Here is a 24152-nt window from a genome sequence, read left to right as displayed (position 1 = left end):
TCTTTATCAACAATATGTTCGGCAACGCAAGATTTATCCCGTCTACCATATCTTATCTGAGCTAAATGTTCCTTAAATCTAGTTAATATTGATCTTCTAGTTTGCCCAACATATTTCTGATTATAATCTTTACAAGAAATTTCATAAATACCCGACCTTTCCAGTGGAGGTGTTTTATCCTTTGGATTACCTAATAATTGTTATAATTTATTATTAGCACTATACACAAGTTTATTACATTCTTAAAAATTCCTTTTAGACCACGGGATAACTCTCTATCAAACGGTATTGAAAAATATTTAGACGTATCTTTCTCCACTTGAAAAGTCGAATTTTCGGAAATCATTAACCTATACCTACGTTTTCTAATTAATTTATCAACTAGTAAAGGAGAATATCCATTACACTCAGCTACATTCCTAATGTAATCTCTTTCTATTTCATATCTTTCGTTGGAAAGTGGGAAACTAAGTAATGTATGAACTAAGAAATTTAAACTAGCCATTTTATGTTCAACACTATGGTGTGATTCATTAGGAATATATCTGCGTGTGGTGGTATTTTTGCTATAGATATCAAATTCCAGGCAATTATTAGTATTTCTAATAACTAATACATCTAGAAATGGTAATCTGTCGTTGTTCTCAATTTCATGCGTAAATTTAATGGAAAGAAAACGATTATTTAACTTAGAAATAAAATTATCTATGGTGTCTGAATGTGTGTCAAAAACAAAAATATCAGTTTATAATCATCTGCTGATGATGCTAACATGGTTAGCGAAACGCGCGTCCAGTGTAAAAGTAAAAGTGTTTTGGTGTATTGTGGTGATTTAGTGTAATTTTATTTTGACGTTATGGGATACCAAATAATTTATTGATGTTTTGTGGAATATGTAGTACTGTACTAGACTCATTTGCTAAAGAAGTTGTATCAGATTCTACTATACTATATTAGATTTTACAATTAATTTTGTTCTTTTTGGCCATTTTGAAATTTCGGATTCAATTTAATTTGTTTGGCACCGAAGGATGCAATTATTTTAAGTATATACAGGGTGGTCCGAACTGTATTCCGGAAACTTCGGCAGCATATTCTGCAGATCAAAATAACTAAAAAAGTTCGTATAAATGTATGTCCGAAAATGCTTATTTTCGGAGATACAGGGTGTAGAAGTTGCATTTTTATTTCGATTTTTTCCAAATAATTTCTGCAGTAACATCAATATATGGATGAAAATTGGCGTCTGAGATTTTTTTGACATGAGAAATTTGATTTTGATGTCAATATGACTCATACTAGTAGAGGGCGCTACCTACATATTTTTTAACTGGTTTGAAGAGTAATATATTTTCGTCCGTACCTGTATAAAACTACTGAGTAAAAAAATATACATTTGCGACGTTTTTTACGTAAAAAATGTCTCTTGGCAAAAATCGCTAAGAGTATTGGTCTTCGACATATTCGGAATCGAAATTATCAATACCTGTCATCATTGACATAAATTAAACATGTTGACTAAATAGTTATTATACTGAGATCATAAATTTGAAAGTTTTTGTGCCAAAATATCAACAGAAACTGTTTTATCATCATTTTTTTGTTGAAAAATTTATGATTAATTTAAAAAAATAAAAATTTCCCAAATTTATTATTTCAGTGAAATTACTATCTACTCTCAACGTGTTTATTTTTCGTCAATAATAACATGTATTGACTATTTCCATTCTAAATATCTTGAGAACGGCTGCTCGTAGCGATTTTTATAAAGAGATATTTTTTGCGTAAAAAGTCGCAGAGATGTATATTTTTTCCCTCTGTAGTTTTATACAGGTACGGACAAAAAGTTATTACGCTTCAAAACAGTTAAAACATATGTAGGTGGCGCCCTCTACCTCTAGGAGTCATATTGATATCAAAATCAAATTTCTCATGTCAAAAAACTCCTAGACACCAATTTTCATCCAAATATTGACGTTACTTCAGAAATTATTTGGAAAATATCGAAATAAAAATGAAACTTCTACACCCTGTATCTCTGAAACTAAGCACTTTAGAACATGCACTTATACGAATTTTTTACTTATTTTTATCTGCAGAATATGCTGCCGAAGTTTCCGGAATACAGTTCGGACCACCCTGTATAATGTGCACATGTCTTTGACTTAGCCACTTAAAAAAAATATATTCTAGATAAAAGTATTATTGTTAACAGGCAATAAGTTTATATAGAATACCTACTACCATAGACATAGATATAAATATTAGAAATATAAGTCACTGTGTTTTGTCGCCGTCTCTATTTAATCTGTACTCGGAGCATAAATTTAAAATCGCACGGAGAACAGAGAATGTGGTATTTACGCGGACGATACCGTTGTGTTCGCTGATTACCCCGAAGGTGTCCAAGTACTAATGAACCGTGTCGTTAGCGCCGGCACTGAGTATGGACTATCTCTTAATACCAAAAAAAGTAATGGTAGTTAGTAAACATAATAGTTAGTTCATAGTCAGAGTCTTACAACCAAGGCTAGACAGTGCAAGACAGGGCTGTCGACACAACAATCCTTCTTTTTCAGATTGACAAAATCTGCACATGGCTTAATTCGTCAATCCCATCAGCTTTCGATACCCATCAGCTGACAATGCCCTGTTAGTAGAACTATTTCAGATTTGACGAATATGTTTATACAACCCGTCCAACTGGTAATAATCAACCAATCGAAAGAGTAGTTAATTACACATATTTGGGTACTACGATTAATGAGCAATGAAACCAATTTGTAGAAATAAAATACCGCATAAAGAAAGAAAGAGCCGCTTTCATTAGAATGGTAAATTTGTTCAAGATTAGAGATCTTAATTTACATACCAAAATGAGACTACTTAAGTGTTATGTCTGGTCTGTGCTCCTGTATGGTGCCGAGTGCTGGATATTGACAGAAGCGTCCACAAAAAACCTGAAGCCTTTGAGAAGACTTCTGAGAATCTCCTGGGTAGACCACGTCTCCCACCAGACCGTTTTGGAAATGCTTCAACAGGACGAAATAGTGGACATTATGAAAAAACGAAAATTAGCATATCTGGGACACATAATGAGAAACCAAAAGAGATATGGTCTACTTCAGTTGATACTCCAGGGAAAGGTCTTAAACAAAAAATGACCTGGAAGGCCCAGAATCTCCTAGTTGAAAAACCTAAAACTTGGTTTTCCCTTTCTACAGGAGTATTATTTAGAGCAGCAGCCAGTAAAGTTCAAATCTCTTTGCTTATCGCCAACATCTGTAACGGATAGGCACATTTAGAAGAAGATAATAATTATTATTTAATTAATATTATGAATATCTAGTCTAGACGTGTATAGTATACCAATGTAGATGAAGGTGGTTGGAGCATATTATATGGAGTTTTAAAATATTATAGTTAGTATTCATCCTTATGTATGAAAAATTTATTTAAAACGACCAAAAAAGAATAAAAATCAATACTTTAAAATAAATTTTATATATATCGGATATAGATAATCTATACACAGACGACATCAATCACATCGAAATCCAAACCAAACCTGACTAAATGAAATTTTAGAAAAATGTTTAAATTTGTTGACTAAATTAAAATACCAAGCAGCTCTTCATTATACTTTATAGAGCAAATGATTTTAACAGATATTTTATTTAGATTAAAGCTGCTAAAATTAGTTTAAACCGATTTTTATTATCGCCTTGTTGGTCACATTGCGCCATATTCAACAATGTCGTGTATTATTTGACAATTATCCTAGTGTCAGTCATTATTTTATATAATGTTGAATTTGGGTGTAATTCTCGTTTTTTGCCGTTTTTCAAAGTTTTTCTTTAAATTGTCCTTCTAAGCACAAAAATTTTTGAAATTGTGGGTTGAAAATATGCCGAAGCCTTTAAACACTCAAAGCAAAGCGCTTGTAGCTTCACTGATAAAATATTTTGAGGGCTAACGTGACAATAAAAGTCCTTTATTACCCTTGAATGCAGTCAGAGAAGTAAGATTGATTGGTAACCATACCACTTTCAAGTTATTTCTACTTTTTTCAATTTGTAGCGGGTAGCTGCTGCCTTAAAAAAAAATATATATAAAAATGATTATCATCAAATGATTATTATCAAAGTATATCATCTATATTGTTTGTCACTTTTAAATTAAAATTCATCTCATAAATCCATCACAATCTGGCAGCGCTGTCGGCATCGCTTGTCACTCAAAGTTGATGACGTGCATCGGAAAATGTTTTAAAATGTCTTATACTTAGTACAATATTTGAATATTTAAATATTAAAATTGCAATTGCAAGATATTAAAATCGCAATCGCAGCGACTTTAAAATCCCAATGGTACTTTCAACTGCGATTGGAATATCGCATTTTTACTCATCTCTAGTAATAAATAAAATATCTACACGCCGCTGATCTAACGGCTCTGTCCAAAACAAAGTGAATAATAAGAAGACAAAGTTCACGTATCTTTCACTCTTCAGTCTGCGGTAGATACTAAATTAAATTATACAGTCTATTATGACTGCCAAAATTAATACAATATAAACAATATAAGAATCTAAACCGAAAATATTTCGTATTTCTAATGTCGAGTGTTATATCAACTTGATCGATCCACTTAGAAACAATAGAAATTGTTGAAAACGCGCTTTAAATACACAGAAATTTGAATAACAAAAGATTATTTAATGGATTCCAGTTTATTTTTTTCTGATAAATGAAACTTTGAATATAATTGACACGCTTAGTCAGCTTAACGAGTTTATGTTTATTATTAGTAGTGTCATTTGGTGACATATATATATTAATGCAACTGTACAACATATTATACTAAGGTAAATGTTTTTTTTTCTTATTAATATTTGTTGTTTATTGATTTTTAAGAACTTTGTTGCTTGTAGGTTTTTTTTTATCAAAATGCATGTTCAACCGTTTGAAGCGCAAGCAACCCTTCCGACATTATATGAGTATTATACGACGGGAGGTATCAAAACTGGCCTAAATTCAAATCAGAGATTCTTTACTCTAAATGAGAGAAATATTAGTTTGTATTCTGGTGCGATGCACTACTTTAGAACGCCTAAGCAGTTATGGAGAGATCGATTAAGAAAGATGAGAGCCGCTGGGCTAAACGCTGTGGAAACTTATGTACCCTGGAACCTACATGAACCTAGTCCAGGTAAGGATAAATTCCCAGTTAGTAAAAAGTCCAGAAATTCTTATTTGGCGGCAAACTTCGGTATTTCAAAAAAAATCGGGCATTAAATATTTGGTTGAGTTGTCCATATTTATTTGGTGTATTTTTTTGTTCCTTAGTTTTAGTTTTATATATTTTTTATGCCATTTTAGAAGAATTTTTATATATAAAATCAAAAATAAAAATATATAGAAAATAAACTTTGAATAAAAAAATTAAGGAAGATTATTCATGCAAGGTAGACGGACAAAGGGCCCTAGGGTGGGGATCCTTGACAGTTCTGTTTGACGATTCATTTGACACGTTTGAATTTGATTTGAAATTTTGTGGATATTTTAGTCTTTACTGATCTTATTTTATGTTGTTTATTATTTATTCTACTGATAGTTGTTTAAAGGTAATAAATCTAGAAGAACTTAAATTAACAGTGACACTAATGCGATTTATCGAAAAAGACTGTAAATTAGTTGGTTGTGTAACGTGCGGTAGATATCGGTCAAAAATCGAGGGAAATAATGGAATAACTTTTCGCTAAGTAAGTGACTATATAATATACATGCGTATAGTAAACCGATCATTTATGAAATTCACTCTAAATTAACTAATTATATATTTTTCTTGCATTTTTGCTTTTATTTACCACTTGTCAAAGATTAGATGTCAAAGAGTCATAAATCAATTTGATTTGATTGCAAATCATAGATAAAAGACTTAAATTGGAAACTTTGATTGTAAACTTTCTAGGGGTCACATCTCTTTTCGTTTTAGTTTTTAATAATCGTCTAAAAACTTGTCTCTTAATATACGTATAAAAATTCAACAGTCTTTTTTCAAAAACTGAACTCGCCAAAGATCAAAGAATTCGCTAATTAAGAATCAAAAATGTATTATTTTCTAATACATCAAGGTTTTGCTTCCTTTTTAAAATATTTTCCTCTTTATGATACTGGAAAACTGAAAATTATATTCGAAAATTCGGTCTTGTTGCAAGATTCTTGCATATTTTATAAGATTTTTACTATAGGCGCTTTCTACATAGAAAATATACATGGTGAGTCTTAAATAAGTGCATATTTTCAGGGTTGTTAGATCTCCATAAAAGAAACACATTTTCTCTTTACCGTTTTTCAAATAAATCCAAGGGAAAATGAAAATTTCCAAAAATAAAAGATTTTTTCCTTAAATTTTGAGAACCACTGGGACTTCTCTGGGTTTTCTTTCTTGTAAATTTAGTCCACTGTCTAAGTTACCATATTATCAAGAAATTACGTTTTTTAACCAAAAACGAAAATTTCTAAATTTTCAAAAAAAATTTTTTTAAAAAATTCCAAACTTTCCAAAAAAAATATCGCGAAAAAAACCTCATTTTTTTTAGTTTTTAATTAACAAACACAATTTCCTGATAATATGCCAACATAGGTAGTAGATTAAATTTACAAGAAAGAAAACACAGAAAAAAAATCCACTTGTTCTCAAAATTAAGCCAAAAAAATATTCTTTTTTGGAACTTTTCAAATTAAAATAACTGGGTTATTTTGGTCTTATTTGAAAAATGGAGAAAGGGAATGTTTCTTTTATTGAGATCTACCAGCCTTGAAAATGTTTGCACTTATTTAAGACAGATAAATTAAACAGATTTCAAAATATTATGTATGTACTACCAAGGTATACAGAGTTTTTTTTGCAGTTTGCCTGTTCAGACAAGTCAGACCATCAGTTTCATCAGTTTTTTATGCGAAATCTCTATTATCTATACTGAAATATCTCTATTTAATACTGATTGAGACTGGTTAGGTTAGGTTAGACTAGGCTTAGGCTCTGACTGCAGATATGCAGTTGGAAATAGACTTTGTGCACATGCGGATAGTCAAAAACAAGTTAAAATGACCTGCTAATTAAGGTACTAATTAAGCTGTGATCCTTAACTAATACCCAATCAATTTTAAGGTGTTTTTGACTTTGGCCAGGGAGGTACTGATATGCAGGACTTCTTAGACATTGAACTTTTTCTTAAAACCGCTCAAGAAGAAGACTTATTTGCTATTTTACGTCCCGGACCATATATTTGTGCTGAATGGGAATTTGGAGGATTTCCAAGTTGGCTTTTAAGGGAAAAAGGAATTCAATTCAGAACTTCGGATGATAAGTACATGAGTGCAGTTAAAAGGTATACTATGATAGTGTTAGCATAGAAGATAGTGATGTCAAACACCATATACTATTTTAGTTAGAACATGCATTATGTTACAAAAGAGTTCTTTTTTTTGGACAGCAACAAAAAGAAAATAACTAACTAACCTAACTAATAACGAGATTTGTATATCTATTTTTTAAATCATTTTTTACCTAGAAAATCGATTTAAACTGCGCAGGCTGCCGTTTTATTTTTGTTCATAACTTGGTTAATACAATAGAACTATTTTGATCAATAGTCAGGAACTATAGAACTGTTGTTCTAGAATATATTTCCACTATCAGAACTGTTCCAGAATAAAAAAAGGGTTCTACGTGAAGTTGGCACCCCCATGTCATATCTCCCGAAATTAACCAGAACTATTTTTCTAACTTATCAAGAACTATAGAACTATTGTAAATCTATCCAGAACTCTCAAATTCCAGTTCATTTTTTGAAAAAAGTGCCAACTTCACACGAGTAGTATTTACTACATATTTTGTCTCTTGTAAAAAAACGCCATGTTGCATAATTTTTGAGATATTTTTTTCTGGAGAATTTATATTTCCAAAGCAGGCCTATCAATTATACAGGGAGTTCCAATATTCCATGGATATAGAACAACTACGTATATTTTGAATAAAAATTTACCTTTATACAAAAGTGCCTTGTTTGTTCGTTAGAGAAATTTGTTTATTTCTTTAAAGGTTGGCCCTCTAACGGATAAATGAAGCAGTTTTGTATAGAGGTAAAAAATAAATATTGGAACACCCTCTATATGTTTTACTTTTATTTCGTAAAATATTTCAATGTTCTTTTTTCAATTTTCAATAAATCACCTTCCTGAATATTACTAGATAATATCTTTCAATAGAAGTCCAATTGTATTATTTGACTAGTGGACTACAACCTATCGTATAAAGCAAGTTTCATACAAAGCAAATAATAATTCCAGCATTAGCTAGATGAACTAAGATACAATTGCATCTATGAAATTCTGATTTTTATTAATTGATTACGACAAATATCTTAACTTTCAAATCCAAATACGCAGTACCTACGTCGCTTATCACTCTTGTGTAAAGATGATATGTATTTTTTTAAGTATTATATGTTTATGTTTATAGAATACAATACAATTTATATGTAAATAAAATGAGAATGATTATGGTGTTTGAAACCAATAAACTACCTTTATATCTTATTTAAAAAAATGTATATACCTATGTAGCGGATTCATCTCTTCAAAAAAATCCTATATGGGTATTTCGCCACTGCAAGAAAACCTACAAAATAAAATAGTTATTTTTTGTAAACACTGCTGCGTTAATCCAACGGAAACTAACTTGTCAGCAGTTAGGTTTACTGATAAACAAATTTGCCTAACGAACAAAAGAATGCTTAAGCAAAAAAATACAAAGAATAAAAAACTATATAAAATATTTAAAAAGCAGACAGTAGTATCGACTGACTACTGTGACTAGTGAGAAAGAAAATCTTGGAACTAGTGGGGTTGCAGTCGGAAGAGTTTGGTTAAACTAAAAAAAAAATAAAATATTTAAATGTAACTATTCCAATACACTTTAGATTTTTTTTTTTACAGATGAACTGTTGACGTTCTCTTAAAATGACATTATACCAAGCTAAACTTCAAAATTAACAATTAATACCTGATAATGATACCAATTACTTCATAAGGTAAAACCAAAAAGCCTCAAACTTTTTGTATGATTATTTTTAATTTATTTTTAATTTTTACAAATGTTTATTTATGTTATGTTCTTTAAAATCAAAGAAGCGATTGCCATACATTACTAACACCTACAGATGCATGAGCAATACATTTATTTTTATTAGATTGTATTAAAAAAGCCCCATTTATTTTTCTTTTAGAGACTATCGCTTCTTTGTATTTCTTCTTTCAGCCTCTAAAAGAAAAATAAAAGAAGCTTTTTTAATACAATCTAATAAGTTTGGGAATTTTTGGTTTTACCTTATGAAGTAATTGTTAGCAGGTAGTAATTGTTAATTTTGAAGTTTAACTTGATATAATGTCATTTTAACAGAACGTCAACGGTTTTTGTAGACGTATCTGTTAAAAAAAACTAAAGTATTCACGAATAGTTGCATTTAAATACTTTAAAGAGTTTTTTCTTTATTCTTTGTATTCTTTTTTGCTTCCGACGACGGAAAGAGATAAACTTTCCGAAACCTTAAGCATTTTTTGGTTCGTTAGGCAAATTTTTTTTATCAGTAAACCTAACTGCTGACAAGTAGTTATTAACAGAGCAGTGTTTACAAAAAATAACTATTTTATTTTGTAGATTTTTTGCAGAGACGAATTACCCATATAGGATATATTTATTTGCTTATCTATTAATATTTCCTTTCAGATTTTTCAGTGCGTTACTCCCTATATTAGCTGCACTCCAGTTCATTAATGGCGGCCCAATAATCATGTTTCAGGTGGAAAACGAATACGGTAGTACCAAAACATCAAATTACCGCAGACTACCCCAATTTACTCCGGATAAAACGTATTTAAGAGAACTTCGACAACTTTATCTTGATAATAATATTACCGAACTATTGTCAACAGCTGATGGCGTGACATCTTTTGGAACAGCTGGTACTATACCGAGGTTGTTCCTTGTTACAGCTAATTTTGGAGGTTAGATATTCTAATAATCTTTGCTGCTAATGCGTTTCATTTAAGAAATATGGAGCAAATTCGATATATCTATACTATAATATATAAAATCCTTAAGACTGACTCACTGATTAATCACGATCCTGCTCAAACCACTCAACGTAAGAAGCTCAATTTTCGCATACAGGTTGATTCTAGGGTGTAGAGGTTCGATAAGAAGGGATTTCTCGAAATTCCATTTCCAAGGGGGTGAAACAACTCCTCAAATATTACAATATTTTTTATTTAAAAAACGGTCATGTTTCCGAAAAAACGCTTAAACACGTATATTTAATTTTGTTTTTTTTATATATTTTAAGATTTTTTTAAAATGTATTTAGGGTGTTTCGAAAAATCTGGTCATTGATTAATCACGATCCTGCTTAAAGCGCTTGACGTAAAAAGCTGATTTTTGGAAAACGGATTGACTTTAGAGTGTAGAGGTTCGATAAGAAGGGATTTTTCGAAACTCAAATTCTAAGGGGGGTGAAACCACCCCTCAAATATTAGAATATTTTTTATTTAAAAACCGGCGAGTTTTTCGGAAAAACTCTTAAACACGTATATTTTATTTTGTTGTTTTACATATTTTAAGATTTTTTAAAAATGTATACATGGTGTTTCATAAAATATGACCATTGAGTAATCACGATTCTGCTTAAACTGCTTGACGTTTAAAGCTGGTTTTTGGCAAACGGATTAACTGTGGGGTGTAGAGGTTCAATAAGGGGGGTTTCTCGAATCTCAAATTCCAAGAGGGTGAAAACGCCCTTCAAATATTACAATATTTGTTATTTAAAAAACGGTTAGTCTTTCGGGGAAACGCTTGGACATACATAATTTATTTTGTTTTTTTACATATTTTGAAATTTTTAAAAAATCACACAGGGTGTTCCAAAAAGTTGGGTAAATGATTAACCATGATTCTGTTTAAACTGCTTGACGTAAAAAGCTTATTTTTGGCAAACGGATTTTTCGAAAGCCAAATTCCAACGAGAAACTACCCCTCAAATATTACCAAGTTATATAATAATATCGCCATATTGTTTTTTCTCATGCTGACATAAATGTGAAATAATTTTATCCAGTTTGTATGTTAATGGAAATTCTTGCTTTGCTTTATCATCGCCATTACAAATTATTAATTCGACGCGAACGAAGTCGCGGGTACAGGCTAGTTATTTTCATATATTATGAATGTGATTCATATATTATAAAATTATTTCAATGGACGGAACAAAGAAGCTATATACAATAGACAGTATGTCCCCGGATTGTCTTTACAAGAGGAAAACCTTTTTATTATTGTCATTTTGGGAAAAATGCATTCTTCATAAAATTTTTGTTGTTCTTGTCGTTTTTGCTTGATTTTTGCCATTTTGTTCTCTCTTGTTCTACAATGCCGTTTATACTTTTACAAATTTTCATACCATTTTAGAGAAAATTAAAAAAAAAACATGAAAATATAGCTGAATTTTGAAGTCTTAAAAATCAAGAGGCGTTTTATTGTAATATAATTTCGATTTCATTCTTTGATAGATGGTTATTATTAATTTTGAAATTTAAAGTATCACGTATATTCCGATAACTATTATCACCCTTTCCGTAGCATTAAACTAAATAAATTTTGTGCTTCTTTAACATTTTAACATAACAGCAAAAAATATGACTTTAATTAAAAACGGATTTTTCTCATAATATCAATAATAAAAAAGTTTTGCCACTCGTTAAGAAAAGTAAAGAAAACCCGCGGACATACTGTATAAAATATATATTTGAAAAATATATTTGAATATATTAAATGTTTATATAATTTTTTTCCACATATTCTTGTTATTATAATACATTTGAAGTTGAAAACTTAGCGTTATTTAACAATATCATATATTATCAATATTCAATATTATAACAGCAAAATAAAACACTAATTTACCGAAATTCACCAAAATACCTTACTATAAACACGAGAAGCATGTCTGTAACTATATTTGATACTAATTAAACTTTTAGTTACGTAATCGAGGGCGCAATTTTTAAATTCATTGTTGCCAACTATGGACATATTCGGCACCGTGCTGACTAACTGGAATTTAAATTTCCCGCTGGGGATTTAGGTGGTAAATCTTGCCACATTTATTTATTTATTTTCTGGCATTGTCATTCGTTTTGACACTGTAGATTTGTATTACAAGTTTTTGGTTTAAATTAATTATGTTGTGATATATTAAGCTTAAAAAATTTTACTAGCAGACCTTGCAGTCGAACATTGTTCTTTTTAGAACCTCTTTTAGTGCGAAGTGTACAAAATAGCTTAATAGCCGTAAAAATCGCAATTTTATTGGAATATTTTGAACGGAAAATCGGTAGTAATGGCCTTTTATGTCCCTTAAAAGTGAGTTAATAATTAATTTAATTTTATTTCCTAAAATATTTTGGTTAAAAGAAAATATGGGCAACGCTGTGTCGGTCAAGCTTAATCACGTGACTAAAATTTTATTTGATATGAACTATATGTTAGCATCAACACTGCACAACTGTCTACTAATTAGTACTTTTAATCATCTCCTCATGACACTAATATGATTAGAGTGCCTGCATATGAAACCACAGTGTCAACAGTGACACGATTGAATTGCGACCATCTCTTGCTTGCGATTGGAGTTTTTGTTGATGCATGAGCATCAGCATTATCAGATTATCATTATCTGATACAAATAAATAATATTGCAAATTTACTTCGCGCGGCACAAATTTTGAAAATTTGATGAAAGAGACGTTCGATGTCAAATAAGAAATTTTGCTGTATTTTAGTGAATTAGTGTTTTACTTTCTTTTTGTCATGCATTTATAATTCACTATTCTTTCTTTTGATTACTACAATTTGTCGTAGCTTTAAATTAGCGCTTTTGGCAAATTCTACTGCACATAATCTGTAAATTCTAATAATATATCGTCTCTTCCAGATGATCCAAAAAGTTCTTTTGATACGCTACAAAGCATACAACCAAACAGATCGAAAATGGCTATGGAATACTACCCTGGATGGTTCGATCACTGGGGGGAGGAGCATCATACGGGAGATGAGCTGGAATTAATAAAGAACTTAGAAACCATCATAACTTATCCTGGATCGTTTAACATCTATATGTTTCACGGCGGCACTAGTTTTGGCTTTATGAACGGAGCAAATGTAGACAACGCACTAGCTGACAATAGTGGATACCAACCAGGTTAGTTTAAACTTTCATATTAATCACTACCAATTTTGCTGACATCCCTATGTTTTTGTCGTATAAGTAATAGAATATTTGTAGTAGTAGATAAAACAAAATATTTTTGGATTTGAAAAAGTCTTAAAGGACACTACTTAAAAGGCTTAAAGGACACATGTATACATGAAAGGTATCAAGTGAGTTTTGATTATTACAGTTATAAAGATTCTAATATAATTTCTCAGATAAAAATTACTTTTCTGTCATGATGCACAGCATACGTGATTATAAAAAATAATCATCATTTATATCCAATTGCTAGAGGTTAATAGCAATTGGATATGAACGATGAATCTTTTTTTTTATGTAGAATATGTCTTCAGTAAATGCTCCCAATGGGGTTCGATTGTTCAAATCAATTTAACTGTTCTTTGCCACGTGTGTTGGGACGACTAAATATTTTCCTTCCTCGTGGATTCCACTGAATAGCTCTGATGTTGTTGCCGCTTGTTTGACCACCAAGTTTGACCAATCTAACTTCATTTCGTCAGTTTAATATCAGTATCCTCTTTATTGGTGTATTATTAAACTCCATAAATCCTCATTTCTAGATTATAGTTGGGTGTTGGAAGCTTTGGGGTTACAACAGCAAAATAAACTACTAATTTACCACAATACGCCGAAACACTTTACTTTTGCACTGGACCCGCGTTTCTCTAGCCATCATTCGCTCAATCATCAGATGATTAACAACATGGACGCAGTTTTAATCATCTGCTGATGATGCTAACATAGTTAGAGAAACACGCGTCCTGTGCAAAAGTAAAGTGTTTTCGTGCGTTGTGTTGTAATAATGCTTGGCCATGAATGCTATGAAAGGCTTGGTTTATGAATACTTGGATTTTGTTAATTAAAACCGGTGTAATTTTCCTACTCTATACATCATACAGCAATACCGACTTGGTATTTGAGTAGCTAATTTTAAGTTTGGTAAGTTGAGAGTACGGTCTAGATCTCCAAAGATTGTTTAGCATTACAAATGGTATTCTGGCCTTGTTTATTTTCTTAATGATAACTTAGTCTACCTCAGCCACTCTGCCACTGTTGGTTGAGATTATACTACCCAAGTAAGTATAATTATTTACGTCTTCTATAGATTTTGTTCCAATGATAAAGGGAGATACACTAGGAGTACAGACCCTTATCGATTTAGGTTTTTTAATATTGATCTTCCGTGACTATGAACTATGAGAAAGGAGACAGATGTCGTCTGCATAACTCAGATCCTCCAACATGGGAGTTAATCTACTATCTTCCACGATATTTCTTGAAAGTTGTTCTCCTTAGAATATCATATAAAAATATATTAAATACAAATTATGACAGAACGAAAACCTACCTCATCTCCTTCCGAATGGTGCTGGGTTGCACACGTTTCTTGTACCGTATGATCGAAAATAAGCGGCATCCAGTTGGCTTGGAAATGACGATTATTGACATTCCCTATTATACATTCCCTATATAATTGTACATATAAAATGACAGCGATCTTCATTTCATAGCCATTGCTGACGCCGTTTTTTTTTCGATCATACGGTATTTGAAGTAAAACCGATTTAGTTGAGCTGAAAAGGATGATTATCCCTAGATTTAATTATATATTATTTAACGATTTTTCTGAAGTATAATTAATATAATAATAATATTAATTTTTTATTTTTGATTGCAGATACAACCAGCTACGATTATGACTCGCCCTTAACCGAAGCAGGAGATTATACTTCCAAATACAACCTGATTAAAATACTTCTAAATAAATATATTAATCCTCAAACAAAACTCCCTGCAGAACCTGATCTAGTACCACGTGTGGCTTATCCAAATATTTCTCTAGTGGAACATATACCATTGAAATCTTTAATTGGTAAGTAAGGTAATTTAATAAAATAAAAATGTATAATCTTTTAGCGAAAAAATATATAATGATTAAAGAAAAGAAAAGAAATCGTCCACTTTTAAATTAAATCGATTGACGACTTTAGTATGCAATATTATATAATCTTTCGCTGGACAGATTATTGTATATGACTATTCTCTTAACTTACTTACTGCCATTACTCGCTGACGACTATTTGACACGCATCAGAAGATGGTTACGCAAGGCGTTTTCTGTGACGAGCTTTTCTCTTACTGAAATGCCCTATACGTGATGTTATTTGTTTTCCGCACTCAGGACATGCGAAATTCTCATTACTTTGTTTCCTCCTTACTTTTCGGTTGTCGTTGTTAACTGAGTTTACAATTCTTCTCCATTGCGCTCTATTGTGCGCTGCTTGCTCCCACTAATTCTGCATGCTTATCCCCTTAAAGTTTTCAGGGAAAATATCCTTGTACCTTTTGAGTTGTCCACCCAGTTTCCCTCTACAAGCTCTTTTCCAAGACCCTTACCGCCTACAAGCTCACCGTAAAGAAGAGATTTCGGTACGCGGTTTTCCTGCATCCTGCATACGTGACCAGTCCATCTTAAGCGGGATTTAGTAATCATGATTGATACATTTTAGATATAATGGTACCATTTGATTCTAAACAGGTTAGAATGAGACAGATGTGTCGCTGTTGCAACTTCAACAATGCGTTCATGTGCCAACGGTACGGCGCGCCATAGAACATGGTGGGGAATATTATTGCTCGGTAAACAGCACGTTTCGTTTTTGTGCTCAAGTCATGCTTATAAAATCCCCTGTCTTTTAATTTCCAGAATGCTCTAGAGGCGCTGCTAATTCTGTGCTGAATTTTAGAGTCGATATTGGCCGAAATCAAACTGCCGAGGTAATTTAATTCCGCTATATATTCCAATAATTCTTCTCCGATTTTTATAGCATTGTTATGATTTTTCGAGGGAGTGCACATGATTTTAGTTTTATCGATGTTCAGCTTAAGTCCCAAAGCCTCGTATGCCCAGGTATATGTGTTTAGCATTTCTGTTCGGCAGTTCTAAATGCTAACACTGAAATTAGATAACCACTGATTAGTGGTTAGGTTATGTTGTGATAACATTGAAATTAGATAACCACCGATTAGTGGTTATATAATTTCAGTGTTATAGTCTATTCCACTAATTGATTGTTCAATGTTCTGAATGAAGTTTTAGAAGCAGATATAGTTAGATGTATGTGCAGCGGGCAGTCCAGAAAAAATAACATGAGTGATAATAGGATAATAACTATTCATTTTATTATTCACTGAATTTCAATGTATTAATCATTATATTATGTAGTCAAACTGTAGTACTATATAATGTAATCCAGCGAGCCACCGAGGATTTCAACAGATGACATGCAAAAAATGACAGAAAATATAATTTACCTATGAGGCTTTATCCCGTTTTAAAACCAGTTTACCAGCTTAATAATATCTTTTTACCAGCTTAATATCCATACAGTAGATTATAATCTGCTGTATGGATCAGTTTCTGAAAAATATCTATTAGATACGGAACGGATCTTGTAAAAATGTCAAACGTTTTGCAAATTTTAATTTTTTGAATTTGTTTTTATTTTTTGACTGTTTTGTTTCATGCTTGATTTTTTTCAATAAACAGACATAGAAACTAGAAATTTTGGTGATCTTACAATGGCGTTCCAGATTCGAAGCTTTTAGAAATAGAGAAACATTTCCTATTAGAGGGCCAGATGACTTAACGAGTATTAAAATCATTTGGATATTAGCCCTATGTCCGATAGTGGATCCGTCAGTCTTAATGATGATGAATTCATTGACAATAATGATTAATATTTTTTAGGAAACTTATTCAAAATGTTAGCCTCTGCAACTTTGTATACCCATTCTTTCGACTCTTTGGTCAATGCTGTGGCGAAATAGACGATTCTACTAGAAATGCATTATTATTATTTGTTTTTATTTCAGATTCTCAAGATATTAAACAGTATTACTCACAACCAATTGCTATGGAGCTGCTTGACATCAACAACGGCACTGGGCAAAGTTACGGATATACCGCCTACAGAAAGTCGAATCTAAACTTAACAAAGGGCGACATCTTAACCATTGAGGGCCACGTTTGCGACTCAGTATTGGTCTTTGTCAACGGCCAACTGATATCCCCTATACTTACTTCGGCACTAGATTTCAACAATTTCGGGTTCTGGCGTCTGTCAAACTCTCAGATCACTTTGACGACGGAGGATGTACAAGATGCCACTGTAGATTTGGTAGTGGAAAATTGGGGAAGGGTTAACTATGGAAAGCTATCCCAGTACTATCAGTATAAAGGTAAACACAAAATAATGCTTTAACAAGTTTCTTCCATCTATAGAATAATCTGCTTTATGATTTTGGTAATAGTTACGATAATATATAAATTGTATGGTCTAAAGCTTCATTGAGAACCTCGAAATTAGTGGAAAAAATTAGTGGTTTCAATTACACTCTATACTTTTAAGTTTACGATCATTCACGATGTCTAAAAAACAAAATTAAAATTAATAGAATAAATTAGCAACTGCTTGCGGTAATCAGTTGTATCCATAGAGAAAGCCGAATATTTAGCTTATAAAACAATAAACTCGGATGATTTCTAACCGCATTTTCCCTTCACGGATAATAATCAAAGGCCAAAATGACATTTTTCGCAAATTTTGAAGTATAATTAATGGAAAAGTTAAAAGTTTGGTAACTTTTCCACTAATTGAAAATTCCTACCACTAATTTTGACGTTCTGAATGCTTACATTCAAATTAGAGCAACAAACTTCTATGTTAATTGAAGAGGTGCTAAATGAAACTTTATTTCTAAAACGAAAAAATTAAAAAAAAAAAAAAAATTTGAGCACGAATAAAAGTTGCGAAGTAATTTTATTAATCTTATTAAATTGACCATCAAAAATAAAGACAACATTGTATAAACAGTGTATTACAGCATTACAGATTTTCAAAATACAAGCCATATTAATAATTACCTATTTTAAAATACAACATGATCAATAAGTTTTGCCAAATTGCAGACAGAAAATCGCATACGCACAATTTTCGAGCATTACAAGGCATCAAGTAACATTACGTTTTCACAAGATCAAATATGGGAAACCATCAAGTGATAACAGAACATATTATAAGTGTTATATAATGTTAATAACTTGTTTCAACTTGTGTATATTTCAATAATCCTTATTTGAAATTACATTAAAAGAGTTTTAACTGATTTTGACTTTTTGAGCGTACAGTTTGTAGATCGCAATTATGGAGTGATGAGAAATATAATTGATATTAATAGACAAAGAAAGATTTCCGTAGCACTGACAAGTTTAGTTGTGATCCATACATACTCGTAATATATACCTTTTACATGTATCTAGTATTTTTATGAAAATATTAATATGCAAGTATTTTATTAGCTGTAATATTTGAGTATTCACAACTTTACAGAGACCAGCATTTATCTAATACAATACAAAGAATATGTTTTATTAACAGTAATGATTCACTGATATGTTTCTACATTAGGATTGTGGCAAGGTAATGTTTTAATTAACAATGTCAACATAAGCAACTGGGAGCATATTCCACTAGAGTTTAAAAAATCTTGGACGAATTCCCTACATGGATGGCAAAAGATTGGAAGCACTACAGGACCGGGTCTCTACAGAGGTAAAAAAATAATTTTCTAAATCGTTAGCAAATGATAAAAATGCCGTATCTAAATACAATATGATCGAAAAGAATCAGTGTTAGCGATGGTTATGAAATGAATATCGCTGTCATTTTATATGTAAAATTAAATGAGGAATGTCGATCGTCATTTCCAAGCTAACGGGACGTCTTTTTTTTCGTTCATACGGTAGTATATTGTTTTATTAAGAGTAAAAATGATAGTTTTCGTACGTTTTACCCTTGTTTTACATAACAGCCGAGTTACAAAAATTATTTTTACTCCAAACTCCAAATAGAACGTGATATCCTTTTTTCAAAATTATCAAATAATTTTTTGAACAATTTCAAACATTGCAAATAATATACAAAATATTACCTTGTTAGTAATTATATACCGAGAAACTATGGTTATACTCATTGAATTTGACATTTAATGTCAATTTACTAATATTATGTTATTATTTTTGTACTTTTGTGACTAGATGTTAAAATTAATTTTTTTTAACGTCAATGACGCCTTAAAAATTAATATTTTTGTGAAAAAAATAATTTTAAAATACTGGTGTTAAAAAGTAATGTATTTAACTTCTACATAAGTGTAAATAGTGCATCACTTGTGTTATCACAAAATTGATTGACTTTTATAACGGATAAGAAAATATTAAAAGAGGAGAAATACGTTTTAAAATTTATGTCGTTTCTCTAAGTTTTTTTTCCATAATCTTTAAGTTTTTTTCTCATAAATTTCAAAATTACCTTTACTAACATCTTTAATTTTTTTTCAGTTTTGTAAATCTTCTTAAATTTTCTTTTCTTTTTCTTTATTTATTTTTTTTAATCATTTTTCATTTTATCGTGATTATTGAGACGGGTCCAACAAAGGCAAATCTCAACATATTCCAAATTTTTGTTATCCTATAAAAAATTAGTTTAAGCATAAACTATAAAAAAATATTTACTTGTATAAAATACATATTCGAAAATATTTTATCTATTTTGTAACTGAAAAATGAATGTATTTAGACTTCTACAAATAGGCTTTGTAGAAAAACGTGCATCTATGATAATCTTGCTAAATGTCATTTTTTTTGTTTGAAAATATAGAAAATATGATTTTAGCACATATATTATAAATAACTATTAGATATCACTCTTCATTTTAAATCATTTATATTTTAAGGGTATATCTATATTACCGATGACCCACAAGACACCTATATAGATATGCGACAATGGACCAAAGGAATAGTAACTATTAATGGTTTTGTCCTTGGAAGATATGCAAGAATTGGACCACAACAGTGCCTTTACTTACCAGCCCCTCTAATAAACAAAGGGCAAAACACCATAGTAATTTTCGAGCATTACAAGGCATCCAGCAACATTACGTTCTCACAAGATCAGATATGGGAAACCATCAAGTGATAACAGAGCATATTATAAGTGTTATAATGTTAATAACTTCACACAAAGTACTTAAGTGGATGATAAATACATCGATGTAATAAAAATACAAGACGAGTATGTTCTGAATTATTTAATTCCAGTATTTTTGTATTTATCTATATATTTATTAAGGTTGTACAGAGTGTGCCAAATTCAAAAGTAATCTTCATAGTTTCGGAAACACAAAATATTGCAAAAATTAAATTCTTGAAACGTGGCGTAAACAGCTACCCCTTATACATTATATAAAAATAAAAATAAAAGAATAAACTGAATACAAATGATAATATCTGAACCCTCTTTGAATATTCTCTGACTTTGAGGGAAGATGTATTAAAATTTGCTTTTGAACGAAATGGTAGTATCAATTTTTGCGCCCATTATTATTTTTTACTTTATTTTATTTTATATTATATTATTATATACAGGGTGGTCGAAATTGTATTCGGGAGACTTCGGCAGCATATTGTGCAGATAAAAATAAGTAAAAAAGTTTGGATAAAATTATGTCCCGCAATGGCTTCGTTTTGGATATACAGGGTGTAGCAGTTTCATTTTTATTTCGGTTTTAGAAATTTTATTGCGATGTCAATATGACTCCTACTACAAGGAGACGCCAACTACATGGTTTTTAACTGTTTTGAAGAGTAATAACATTTCGGGCGTACCTGTATAAAACTACTAAATAAAAAATATACACACATTTTCATCATTTTTACGTAAAAAATGTCTCATTGTAAAAATCTTTACGAACAACCGTTCTCAAGATATTTAGAATGGAAATAGTCGATACATGTCATTATTAAGAAAAGATAAACCTGGGTGACTGAAATGAAAAATTTGAAAACTTTTGCAGGTAGCAAATTTATACGACGCCGTATATATATTTATCCGTTGCGTATCTGAGGGACAAAATTTTACGACCTACATCGACAATGCTTCGAAATAAACTAAATCAAGCGAATCGCTCACCGCTTGCTACTTGCCATTCATCACTGAAAGAATATGTGCACGCAACTTACTGCATAATAGCACGCAACTTACTGCTTGGCGCTTGGCGTTAACGAGTACTTACAACAAGCGACGGGTGAAAAACCATTTTTTTAAATACGAGTGATATTTCACTCGAGCGATCACTCGGTTATTGCAATCGCTTGAAACTCGGGTACTAGATTAATGAAATTAATCGGTTTTTCCCATCACTCATTTTAGGACATAAATTTATACGAACTTTTTTCATCTGCAGAATATGCTACCCAAGTTTGCCGAATACAATTCCGAATATCTGCATAATCAAATAAACAAAAAAAACAAAAAGTAATAATTTGATCTATGCTATGCTATTGGGTTAGAATTCAAACACAAACCAACTTCTTAGTGGCTCTATATTTGAAAATTATTTTACTAACCAACATTCTCTTCAACAAGTACATTCCTGAGTATATTTCCTGAACTGCCTTACCGATATATATATACCAAAGCCACCCACCATCGCATCAGGGACGCCCTGTACAACTAAAAAAATGTAATTATTAACTTTATCAGAAGTAGCTACATGCATACTTAGGATGTTGATTAATAAAGTATAGTCACATATTAAAATATATTAAATGTTTCAATATTTCAGAATAATATGTGTGACAGGGCAATTGGTTATAACTTATAACTCTTAACATATGATACGAAAATTTTGTAAAATAAAAAAAAATATTAAAAGTTAAACAGTATAATATATGGATATATAGCCTCCTTGATCGTATTCGTAAGACAAATATAAATTATACAGACTATACAGTACAAATGTTGCGTTATGTATATTTAGGTTCGGCAATAATTGTGCGTCGGGCATCTGTAGCTCCTAGAATAAAAATCTTGGAAACTTTGTTTAAATGCAAACCTAAAGTATGTACTAAGATGTATTTTAGGAAAATATTTTAACTTCTATAGGGTGGCTCAAAAAAGTGAAAATGGATCGGTATGATTTTTTTAAATTTTTACATAATCTTAAGGTATTATTAAATATGTTGATAGTTTCAGGTAAGATTAATAAATAATAATTAAAAAAATATATATTTTTCAGTCTCTTTTATTTTTTTTTTCAAATACAAGAACTGCCCTGAAATCAAAACTATATTAGGTATTTACTTTAAATAGTCTGTACTTACTTTGCTATAAATATGGTAATCGTAAATCATACAGGTTGTTCAAAATTCTATACCAATCTAAAAAGAAACAAAGAAATATATTTTATATTTTAAAATGTTTAGCGTAGAATTTTGAACACCCTGTATGATTTAAGATTACGATATTTATAGCAAAGTAAGTACAGACCATCTAAAGTTAATATCTAATATAGTTTTGATTTCAGGGCAGTTATCTTGTATTAGTAATGTTTTTTAAGGAAGGTTAAAAAATATATATTTTTTGAAGGTAATTCTGTGAATCTCTGAAATTATCGAATTATATTTACTCATATCTTACGATTTTGTAAAAGGATATGAAAGCAAGTCAAAAATGCAATAACATACAAGGTGTTCCACTTAAAAAAAATTTTTAGCCACTCTATAGAAGTTAAAATGTTTTACTGAAATACATCCTCGTACATACTTTAGATTTTGCACAAAATTCTCATGTTTTTTTTTTTATTCTAGGAGCTACAGATGCCCGACGCACTATTGCCGTACCTTCTATATTTATACAAAATATATTAATCTTTTAACCATATAAATATTTAAATATATTATGTTTAGTACCTATATCTAAAGTTTAATTTACAAAATAACACAGTATAATGGTTCAATACAATTTTTATTGCCAATTTCGATGGGTACCTACTAGTTTTATCAGTAAAAAGCGTGTTATAGTATAGTGTCATACACATGCAATATTTTAAATATTTAAATAAATTTTGTCACCAACATATTCTACCGAAAACTTGCATTTTAAATGCCTTTAATATAAGAGTAGGTCAATGATGAAATATTATTTTGAATGAAATAATATTTTTAATTTAGACATCGAGTATCAACACAGATAATAAAAATGCTGTTCAGCCAAGTCAATTCATTTAGTCAACTTTTGACATTCTTCAAAATCGTATTTTAAATTTGAATAGAGTGCCACGACCATAAATTTAAAGACAATTTGACTCGAAATACCAAGTATATGGTACCAAAATTTTCTTAAAAAAATGCAAAAATCCCAATATGTCATTGACCCTCGTTCCATTGGAAAACAATTGGGAAATTATTAAAAATATGATTTGGACATCTTTTAATCCGCCTCGCCTGGACAAAACACGAAATACATTAGACGATGAAATATATTCTGCCAAGGCTCTTTGATTACAAATTAGTGTGTTCAACACAGCCATGGCACTCTAGAGTGAAATTTAAAATACAGTTTTTTAAGCGAGAATGGCAAAAGTTAACATATGATATGTCATTCTATTCAGAGTATCATTTACTATCGAATAAAGTAAAAATATACCGAGGGTGCCATTTAAAAATCAAAAGTTGTTTTAAAAAATCAAAATTTCCAGTGAAACAGAAAGTGACCAAAAACAATTGAATACGTCAATCAATCTTCATTTATGTTATATTACCAACATACAAAATATCGTTGTTTTATCTAAATAAATAGGACAATTATAGGGGTAAGCCACTTTTGAGACGCACCCGGTATAGTACCAAATTATTCGCAATAATTGCTTTATCCCAATATGTTACTTAGCC

The 24152-nt window shown here is 30.7% G+C and overlaps 1 protein-coding gene across 1 annotated transcript; it reads left to right on the top strand.

The window, feature by feature from the left end:
- Positions 1 to 4518: 4518 nt before the first annotated feature.
- LOC115877404 (beta-galactosidase-1-like protein 2) lies at positions 4519 to 20513 on the top strand. The gene is made up of 9 exons (XM_030893556.1): positions 4519 to 4868; positions 4936 to 5211; positions 7177 to 7396; positions 9796 to 10073; positions 13055 to 13321; positions 15033 to 15227; positions 17231 to 17596; positions 18826 to 18969; positions 20153 to 20513. The coding sequence occupies exons 2-9, from the start codon at positions 4950 to 4952 to the stop codon at positions 20395 to 20397; spliced, it is 1977 nt and encodes a 658-aa protein (XP_030749416.1). The 5' UTR covers positions 4519 to 4868; positions 4936 to 4949; the 3' UTR covers positions 20398 to 20513.
- The last annotated feature ends 3639 nt before the right edge of the window (positions 20514 to 24152 follow it).

Source organism: Sitophilus oryzae, unplaced genomic scaffold, assembly GCF_002938485.1.
Source record: "Sitophilus oryzae breed Bouriz unplaced genomic scaffold, Soryzae_2.0 scaffold_1449_pilon_pilon, whole genome shotgun sequence".
In the NCBI taxonomy this organism is placed as follows: Eukaryota; Metazoa; Arthropoda; class Insecta; order Coleoptera; family Curculionidae; genus Sitophilus; species Sitophilus oryzae.
This window is presented reverse-complemented; position numbering and strand designations above follow the sequence as displayed.

Excerpts from the sequence above, each read along its gene's own strand:
- LOC115877404 (XM_030893556.1), top strand. The coding sequence starts at position 4,950 with ATGCATGTTCAACCGTTTGAAGCGCAAGCAACCCTTCCGACATTATAT. Across the intron at positions 7,397-9,795 it reads TACATGAGTGCAGTTAAAAG|ATTTTTCAGTGCGTTACTCC; the intron begins GTATACTATGAT and ends ATTTCCTTTCAG. Across the intron at positions 15,228-17,230 it reads ACCATTGAAATCTTTAATTG|ATTCTCAAGATATTAAACAG; the intron begins GTAAGTAAGGTA and ends TTTTTATTTCAG.